At 53.9% G+C, this 9,589-nt stretch overlaps 2 protein-coding genes across 2 annotated transcripts in view; one reads left to right on the top strand and one right to left on the bottom strand.

Moving 5' to 3' along the window:
- Positions 1 to 213: 213 nt before the first annotated feature.
- Positions 214 to 7,447, top strand: EXOSC5 (exosome component 5). The gene is made up of 6 exons (XM_011383634.2): positions 214 to 421; positions 2,550 to 2,663; positions 3,149 to 3,270; positions 4,469 to 4,609; positions 5,767 to 5,856; positions 7,001 to 7,447. The coding sequence occupies exons 1-6, from the start codon at positions 286 to 288 to the stop codon at positions 7,091 to 7,093; spliced, it is 696 nt and encodes a 231-aa protein (XP_011381936.1). The 5' UTR covers positions 214 to 285; the 3' UTR covers positions 7,094 to 7,447.
- A 142-nt stretch (positions 7,448 to 7,589) lies between these two features.
- The window catches only part of TMEM91 (transmembrane protein 91), an 11,851-nt gene continuing 9,851 nt past the window's right edge, over positions 7,590 to 9,589 (bottom strand). Inside the window, exon 5 of the mRNA XM_011383633.2 lies at positions 7,590 to 9,337. Within this exon, the coding sequence (XP_011381935.1) occupies positions 9,179 to 9,337 (159 nt within the window). The 3' untranslated portion in view covers positions 7,590 to 9,178. The remainder of the gene's footprint in view (positions 9,338 to 9,589) is intronic.

The following is a 9,589-nucleotide window of genomic DNA, read 5'->3' as shown; positions in this document are numbered from 1 at the left end:
AAGAGAGCAACCTGCTCAGAACCTCAGGAGTTTAAGGCCCGGGGGCCTCGGGTAAAACGAGCCTTGCCAAGCCACGCCCCTCTCCTCTATTGACCAATGACTTTTTGGAATTTCAAGGCGGGAGTGGGCGGGGCCAGGTTGTTAGTAAACGCGAGCCCTCGTGCTGGCCCGGGATCCTAGCGCCCCTTGGACCGGCGCGTGCGCACTAGGTACGCAGCTTGCACGCAAGTGCGCGCTGCTGTGCGGAAGCGACTGCACGCGAGGTGTCGGCTGATTGAGAAGGCAATGCAGACTGACGCCAAGATCCGCACTGAGGTTGGAACAGAGTCCGGCCCTCGCGGCCCCGTCTGCAGCCTCCGGCACTTTGCCTGCGAACAGAATCTGCTGTCTCGGCCGGATGGCTCTGCCTCTTTCCTGCAAGGTAAGAGCTTAACCCAGGTAATACTGCCAGGGCCACGTTCACCCAGGTCGTATCTGTTTTAGGGGGCGGGTATGGTGTACCGTGCAAAAAGTGCCCAACTCGTCCGATACTAGCAGGTAAATGTCACTCCTGAACTGGTACACAACTTGCCCAGGTGGATACCACTAGATACGCTAGGATACGTATATCTCTCTCTACCGACTAGAAGGGAGAAGATATCTCCACCCTGGTAAAACCTTAACTGGGGGTAAATGCCCCCTTTGATTAGATTCCGCTTCTGTCTCACTCACACACACACCCTGGGTCCACACATCCCAAGCTGAGGCATACCTGCCTATTTGCATAAATGCCCCGCAGACCGGCAGCTCTCCATTACCGGCTTAGTTACTCCCTGCCACGGCAGATCTTTCACCCAAGTAAATACTTCTCAGATTGAGGGTGATGTCCCCACCGTGGGATGAGAAAGATTTTCTCCACCCCCACCAATTGGGTAAATATCCCTTTGACTGGGATACGCATCTCCATATGAGCAAATACCCCTAAGACTGGGGTAGGTCTCATCAATTGGATAAATATCTCCTTTCTCTAGCTAAATACCTTTCAAACTCCCTGACCCAGGTCAATATTCCTCTAGAGATAAGCCTAAGGGTCACCCCCATAGATGCTTCAGTCCCCTCCCTAGGGCACTACCTTTTACCCAGTTACAAACCTGTTTCCATTCATTGAACACATGTGTTTGTGCTAAGTACTGTTCTAGGCACTGAGAAAACATCAAAAAAAAATTTTTTTAAATCTGTGATCTAATGGAGTTTACACTCTAGTCAAGAAGACAGTAAACAAGATAACCAAGTAAAATGCTATAGAAAAATATAGTAAGGAAGGGGAGAGTCAATATCAGGAGAGGTGGGCACTCTGCTCCATACACCATAACTGTCTTCTAAATAGGGTATGCCAGAGAGGGTTGAAGTGTTAAATAGGATGATCAGGAAAAGCCTCAATGAGATGATAACATTTGAATAAAGACCTAAAGGTAAAGTAGCAAACTCCGAAAATATCAGGAGAGCATGAGGAACAGCAGATGCAAGGGCCCTGAGGCAAGAACTTGCCTGGTATTTTTGAGGAAGTCAGGAGACCAAAGGCCTAGTGAATAAGATGTGAGCCACTGGAAGTTTTGCTCAAAAAAATGACATGATCTGAATATATTTTAACAGAATCTCTCTGGCTTCAGTGTTGCATGTAGAGAGTGTGGGAGAAAGGGAGATGATGGGGACTCAGACCAGAGTGGAAACAATGGAGGTGGTGAAATCCTGGATGTATTTTGACAGTAAAGCCAACAAAACTCGCAGATGGTTTGGTTTTGGAGTATGAAAGGGATAATGCTAAGGTTTTTGCCCAGATCAGCTGTGCTAAGGAAAGATAAGTTCAGTTTGGAACATGAAGTTTGTGATGCCCGGTAGATATCACAGTGGCAACCTGGACTGGGCAATTGGACATACAGGTCTGGAATTCAGAAGAGAGACCCAATCTGGACATATAATTTGAAATCCTCTGGCTATAGATGGTATTTTGAGCTCTGGTTTAAATGAATTCACCAAGAAAATTGGAGTGTAGGCGGGAAAGAGAAGAGGTCCCAAGACTAAGCCCTGGGTCTTCTCACCTGTGAGGAGTTTTAGCAAAAGACGATGAGAAGGAGCAGCCAGTAAGGCAGGAGGAAAACCGAGAGGGCCGTGACCTGGATCCCAGAGAATGTGTTTGAGATGTAAGGGCCGAGCAGCTGCGTCAGCCCTACTGAGAGGTTGTATCACATGAGGATGGAAAGGCCCTGTGGGTTGGTGACGCTGTCAAGAGCCGCTCCAGTGGGGTGGTGGGGTCAAGGAGAAGAGGAAAAGGAAGCAGTGAGTGGGGACACCCCTTCGGGAGCTTAGCTGTCAGAAGGTCAGATAAATGGGGCAGGAGTTGAAGATGGATGTGGGTCCAGAGAGGAGAGAAGCGCTCCAGGGAATTGTTTTAGCCATGTTGCCAAGAAGGTGAGAGGAGAGGGTCTCTGTGCTCGGGTGGACCACAGACAGTTCCTCTGGGCCCCAGAGGCAGGGCAGATGTGGGTGAGGTCACCATACTATCTCCCCAGGAGATACCTCCATCCTGGCGGGCGTGTACGGGCCAGCAGAGGTGAAGGTCAGCAAAGAGATCTTCAACAAGGCCACGCTGGAAGTGATCCTGAGGCCGAAGATCGGGCTGCCTGGTAACTGGGCCCAGCCAGGTCTCCAGATGTTCAGTCCCCTGGGACCTCTCACCCAGCTCCTCCCTCACTGCCGTCCAGTCTCCACTGTCCCCTCTCATTTCCCCTCAGCTATTGCTATCTCTTTCTCCAGCTCTGCCTCTGAGTCTCTGTGCCCGTGTTTCTGTGACATTTCTCTTTGCCTCCAATCTCCTTTTGCCTGTATGTCTTTGTCCTCCCTTCTCCCTCTTCTTTCCATCCTTTTACCCCATCTGCCTCACTCTCGGGGGCTGGGCCCACCGAGATGGGCCTGGGCAGCAGCACGGGACATGGGAACTCTGGGGTTTTCCTACCCTAGGAGGCTCCCTTGCTGGATGCTGGAGGTGGCAGGGTAGGGTAGATGGCAGCCAACCTGGGCTGAGGCTGCATGCAGGCCCTTTCCAGAAGCTTGGGTGGGGCATCTGGAAGAGGGGAAGAGCCTAACCCTACCTGACCCCTGCTTTCCCCAGGGGTAGCGGAGAAGAGCCGGGAGCGGCTGATTAGGAACACATGTGAAGCAGTGGTGCTGGGAGCACTGCACCCCCGTACCTCCATCACCGTCGTGCTGCAGGTCATCAGTGATGCTGGCTCCGTATCCTTTCCCCACAAGCTGCCTCCTCCAGGGAGTCCTCCAGAATCTCTCTGATTGCCTCCCTTGCTGATGGCCATGTATGCACCCGCTACTAGTCAGAAGACCTCCAGATGTTGGACAGGCACCAACTAGTTGAAAAAGAATAGCAAATCGCTTGCGTGCTTACCACGTATCAAGCACTGTGTTAGTGCCTTACACATGTAAACTCATTTGATCCACACAGCAGGGTCAACTCACATATCTAGTAATCTTCAGTTCCCATGTTTCAGGTGAAGAAACTGAGCCCCAGAGAGGGGAAGTCATTCGTCCAAGATCACACAGCTCAAGGCAGCAGACACAAAACTCACGTCCAGGCTTGTCTGATTTCAAAGCCTGTGCCCCTGACCTCCACTCCGACCCTGAGCTTAGACTTGAGGCTCAACGCCGGGGAAACACTGAGCAAGCAGAGCAGTTAGGTCAGCAGCTCAGCCTTGAAAGCTCCCCGTGGTTCGGGCCAGAGGTTGAGCCTGAGGACCAGAAACGGGCGTTTCTAGTGGCCTCGCTGTTGCAGGCACTTCGTAGACAGGAGGAGGGAAGGGCTGTGGTGACCCCATTTCACAGAGTGGGGAAAGCGAAGCTCAGGGGCGGTAGCAGAGGTTCAGTGGCAGAGGGGATTCTAAGCTGGGCCCTTATCTGCTGTGCTCGACCTAGGGAGCAAACACTTAAGGAAACTGAGGTCCGGCCAGCTGTCTGAATCAGCCCTGTGCTTGCCCTCCACCGGGCCACAGCATCTCCCCTCCCATCCCCTGGACTGTGGGCTTCCCGGGGGCACTGTTAATGACCCCTCCCTCCATCTCCTTGCCAATCTGTCAGTGTAGCAACTGCCTGCCAGATTCCCGGGCTCCAGGCCTGCCTCTGCCCTCGGTTTCCCTGAAGGTGCTTAGCACGTGCCAGGACATACCTGTTGAATATCATGAGCCCTGATTGAGGCTCAGAGAGAGTACGTCACTTGTTCAAGGTCACACAGCTGAGAGGTGGCAAAGTCATTTCTGTAGGCCAAGGTTGCTTGATCCCAGAACCACTGAGAACTCCTCTGCCATACTGCCTTCCTGTGATCAGTTAGTGATGCTGCCATGAGCACCGTAGAGTGGCAGCGTGGACACTCTGCCGGCCAGCCCTGCAGTGGAAACGCTTCTTAACCACTCCCTTTGGCACCCAGCTCCTGGCCTGTTGCCTGAACGCTGCCTGCATGGCATTGGTGGACGCCGGTGTGCCCATGCGGGCCCTCTTCTGTGGGGTCACCTGTGCCCTGGACTCTGATGGGACCCTCGTGCTGGACCCCACAGCCAAGCAAGAAAAGGTAGGTGTGAAGAACAGGGTGGTACAAGGCCACAGGCAGACACTCTCTCTCTTCGTTCGCTAGGTCTTGCTTCTCCATGCTAGTTGTTAGCTCGTATCACCTCAGTCCCAAGCAGCAAGCTCTGCTCTGTTCATCAGGGCAAGTGCTAGAAACCCAACTCTGACCCCTTGAGCAGAATGGGAATTTGGTAACCTTTGGTATCAAACTCAGAACGGACATCTAGCTAGAGCCAGAGCCTCAAACGCCATTGCTTCATTTCTCAGTCCCTGCTCCCTTCTGCAGATCGGCTCCGTTCTTTCTGGCCAGCATCTCTCCTGAGGCTGCGACTGGTCCCTTAAGCTCAGTGCTTCCCATCGTAAGAGGCTCAAAAGCAAAGGAGAAAGCATTCCTCATTGTCTCAAGTTCACAGTGTCCTAGGGCCGTGGTTACTCTCGAGTTATTTGCCAGGTCAAATTCAGTTAGGAAAGCCTAAAACCACTTAGGGGATTTCCAACAGGGAGAAGTTAATACAGGGAACTGGTTATAACAGTGTTGGAAATCTGAGGGAGCCAGAAGGAAGAAGGGGGACGCTCAGAGATCAGAAGCGTCTGGTCGGCTCCTCTGTGCCGTCAGAGGCGTCGCTAAAGTCAGTTCTGGATGACCAGACATTGCAGCTTTGCCCTGGCTGCTCCAGTCCAGAACCCACCACACCTCCGTGGCTACTGTGGCAGCTGCCACCACAGCACCTGCTCCTGTCAGAGTGAGGACCAGTGTGCTGGTCTCCCTCCTTCCTGTCTCCCACCAGATGACTGGTGGAACCTAACTCGTAGGGGAGTCTGGGAAATACAGTTTGCCAGCTTCCGGCCCTAGCAACACAGAGAACAGAGGGAGGCTAGGAGGCAGCAGGTAAATGACACCTGCACTGTGGCTACCTCTGCGGGGCAGGAGTACGGTGCCCATCAGAACCGCGTGGGTGAAATCGGGTATGGGAAGCAGTTCTACAAGAGGAAAGGTCACGTTAGCCAGGAAAGCTGGGAAGGCGGGGTACACAGACAAAACAACTACACTTAACACGGGAGTTTCTGGCTGCCAGAAAGCCAAGTTCCCTCTTTGGGATCAGCTGAGAGTGTGTGTGAGGGAGGAGTCCAGGTCCCCTACCTTCCACCCTTCGTCCCTAGGAGGCCCGGGCAGTCCTGACCTTTGCACTCGACAGTGTGGACCAGAAGCTGCTGATGTCTACCACCAAGGGGCTCTACTCCGATGCTGAGGTACCAGCGTGTGGATGCGGGTGAACCCCAGATCCTTCCTTCTCCCACGACGTGGCCTTGTCCCAACTGCTCCACACTCAGAGATTCAGGGGGAGCCCCGACCTTGCATCCCTTCTGCAAATAGAAGTTTTCAAACTTCATGGCCACAGAAATCTTTGTGGGAATTTAAAAAGGGGAGCCCAATTTATGTGACAGGATAAGAAAAGAGGCCCTCAGGTTGAAATGGTGGAGGCACCTGGGCCCCCCAGCTTCCAGCTCAGAACTGTCCCCCCGACCCCCTGAATTCCAAGTCTGAAGAACAGAGTTTGGAAGCTTGGGCCAAATGGTCTCCAAGGGCATTTCCAACCCGGACTTCCTGTGAAGTAAAGATTTGGGGTCTCAGGTTCCATGGCTTTTAACCCATTTCCTGTTTAGAAAAAGGAAGTGCAGCTCGCTGCCAGCGTTAAATGTGCACAGGAATGCTGTGTTTTCTAGGATTCAACCTTTTTAGCGATCGAGAATTACTAAATTTTGTAAATGGAAATACCACTACTAAAAACAATGCTATAACTAAAAAGAATGATGTCATTCTTTTTCCAAAGACTGTGGAGATACTAGAGTGATGGGAAAATAATAAAAAGCTATTTTGTGGCAAACTTTGGGGCTGAGGTTAGATCTGTAATCTGTGAGTTATCGGAGCAAACGCTGCAGCTGCAGGTGCCGCCGACAAGTATTCTCGGGGCACACAGGAAATGGGTTAGGGTTATTTGGAGTCACAGGGCCGGGCTCTCAAATTCCAGGATCCCTCCAGTTCCGTGAGCTCTAAGGTTGTTGAGCTCTGTGAGGTCAGGTCTCTCCCAGCCATCAGGCTGCCCAACCCCATTGGTCTGAGGCCTGGAGCTGCGGGAAGCTGACCCCTGAAGCCCACGCCTCTTTAGTGTCCTCTTTCCCTCTATCAATGAGCCTGTGAAGTGGGGAAGAAGGAAATGCACTTGGAATAATCCCTTCCCCCACCTCCCTCACCTGGGGGGCAGGAGGGGTGCCCAAGTGAAGAGGGAGGTGGTAGGTTCGGGGGCCCCGGGAATCAGCCAGGCGATGTGTGGGTGCAGGGGTGGATCCCCACCTGCCCCCAGCGCCACGGGACTGACCAGTCTCTCCCCGCCAGCTCCAGCAGTGCTTGGCTGCAGCCCAGGCCGCCTCCCAACACGTCTTCCGTTTCTACCGGGAATCGCTGCAGAGGCGCTACTCCAAGAGCTGAGGCAAGCTGGGGCAGGGCGCCCTCCCTCTGCCACCTTCCACCACCTCAGGCAGCGGCCCAGCCTTGCGTCTCCTTGTGTTCCCTGGGGCGCTTGTGGGCCTGTAGCTGCAGGGGCCCCTGACCCGAGGACCCAAGATCACTAGGCTACAGCCTCTGGGTCACAGATCCCCCGCCCCCAGGAAAACACCAGTAGGATCGCACATTGAATTAATCCATTTAGTCTAATAAATATCTGTTGAGCACCCACTGTGTGCAGACCCTGCTAGGTGCGGAAGACCCAGCAGTGAACGAGAAACCCAGGTCCCAGGTTGAAGGAGCGGTGGGGTGATGGACAAATAAAATTGGTGTTTGTCAGATGGTGGTAAATGCTGTGAAAATAACATAAAGCAGGGAAGTGGGGTTTGGGCGAGTTCATTTGGGGAGGGCACATTTAATAGGGATGCCCTCATGGAAAAGGGGACATCTGAGAGAAGCCAGGAGGAGGCCAGGAAGCGAACTCATGGACACGTGGGGAATAAGTCCCTGTGGAGGGTCGAGGACCAGCAAGGCGGCCGGTGTGACTGGAGCAGAGCCAGTGGGGGCAGGAGAGGGAAGAGGTGGTCGGGACAGAATGGGCCCTGCAGGCTCGGAGGAGAATCTGGCTCTGACCCCAACAGCCCCGTGTGGTGGGGCTGTTATTATAGTTTTAAAATGAGGAAACAAGCTCAGAAGCCAGTTAGTTGTCCAGCAATGGAGCCCAAGTCCCACTCAGCCTGGTCCCAGGCCCTCACTGTCTGAACCAGCCCAGGGGGAGGCTGCCACAGCAGACTGCGGTTCCTCGTCTGTAAGTGGGGTGCCCGAGGCCTGGCGCATATCAGGGCTGGTGGCACCCCCTCAGGGGCATCTGGAAATGTGGGCAGAGGGCATTTTTAGTTACCATTTGACTGTTCCCCCACCCTTTTATTTAGTGGGCAGGAGCCAAGAACGTGAGCATCCCGCAGTGAATTTCTCCCACAGCTGGGCCACGTGGTCTTCATATCCTGACAGTCACTGATGTTTGCGGGTTTGCGATGGGCCCTCTGTTGCGTGCTTCACATGTTCACACAGTCCCCACAACTGCCACTTTGGACCAGTGTCGTTTTCTCCCCCAGAAACCAAGAAGAAAGTTTGTGTATACGTGAATTATGTTCTGAGAGACACTCTGGGGAATGTCAAATGGGGAAGGGTCCTAGCGAGGTCACTAGGATAGCAGTAGACGGAGTGAGAAAACAGCGGCCTGTCACTCCATTACTTGGTAACAGTGGGCCCCGTTGAGTGAGCACATCTGTGTGCCTGTGCTAAGCGCTCAGGGCAGACGTCCGTTTTGCCTGCTGGGTGCCAGCAGTTTGATGTTACCGTGAGGCTCCATCCCTCCTAGTCTCAGGCCATTTGATTCAACGGGGGCACCTGAGCTGCCAGGGCCCCTGGAAGGGGAAGCCTGCATAGATGAAGCCAGAAAGGAAAGAGGGCCAAGAGGTGGACAGACCAGACCGTTTACATCATTTGAGACCCTGAATCCTGTTCTGTCACAACTTTCTTCCCTTTTCTTGCGTAAGGCAGTTGAGTCCGAGTTGAGTTTCTTCTGCCACTTGCCGTTTACGTGTATGGCCCGTTTGGCCCTCACCACAGCTCCCAGGTATGGAAAAAATGAGACCCATTTTGCAGAGGAGAAAAAGGGAGGCTCAACGAGAAGTCTCGGGCCGAGGTCGGTCGTACAGCCAATGTGAAGGAGTAAGGACTTGGCGCCCAGCTCTAATTCTCCACTGACCACCTCGGCGGTGAAAAGAACATTCCGCAACTTGCAAACCTTCAGCCCCTCAGTTTTCCCCTTCTCTGGCTCTGAGGTGCACGGGAACACCCTGGGGATAGCCTGCCAGGCACCCCCAGCCCCACGTCCCCCCACACACAGACGGACACAAGTTTGGCTGCGTGTCTGGTATTTAATCTCACATCGTAGCGGCCAGGAAGGGATGCCACCGCCACCACAACCACCAGGACCAGGTTCTCCACTCGGCCCGGGGACGTGGGTGGCCAGCCTCTGCTTCACAGGGGGGGCCACACCAGCGGCTACGGCGGGTCTCGGGAGGCGAGGTAGGCAGCCAGGGTCACCAAGGCGGCTGTGTATGTGCACACGCCCAGCCCGATGGCCAGGACCCCCAGCAGGAAGGCGCGGCGGGAGGCAGCCCCTGCCCCCTGGACATCCCCCTTGGCCCAGGCCGTGTTGGTCTGTGGAGGTGTTGAGCAGTGGTGACTCAGGCACCCCTCTCCCCACAGCCCCAGCCCCTTCCCCATGGGACACACCCATTCGTTCATTCGTATATTCCAAAAACTCAGAGCACCACCGTGGGTCAGACACAGTTGGGCACTGGGGATACTGGGTGGCTAATAAAAATATACATGTATTAGTGTAGGCCAGCATTCTAAACACAGTGACCCTGAGGCAGGAACTATTTCCATTTTACTGATGACAGATACGAG

This window comes from Pteropus vampyrus, unplaced genomic scaffold, assembly GCF_000151845.1.
Source record: "Pteropus vampyrus isolate Shadow unplaced genomic scaffold, Pvam_2.0 Scaffold534, whole genome shotgun sequence".
Lineage (NCBI taxonomy): Eukaryota > Metazoa > Chordata > Mammalia > Chiroptera > Pteropodidae > Pteropus > Pteropus vampyrus.
The sequence above is the reverse complement of the archived record's forward strand: the minus strand, read 5'-3'. Positions and strand labels throughout refer to the sequence as shown.

Coding starts and splice junctions, on each gene's coding strand:
- EXOSC5 (XM_011383634.2), top strand. CDS start 286: ATGCAGACTGACGCCAAGATCCGCACTGAGGTTGGAACAGAGTCCGGC. Junction 2,664..3,148: donor GCCGAAGATCGGGCTGCCTG/GTAACTGGGCCC, acceptor TGCTTTCCCCAG/GGGTAGCGGAGAAGAGCCGG. Junction 3,271..4,468: donor TCATCAGTGATGCTGGCTCC/GTATCCTTTCCC, acceptor TTTGGCACCCAG/CTCCTGGCCTGTTGCCTGAA.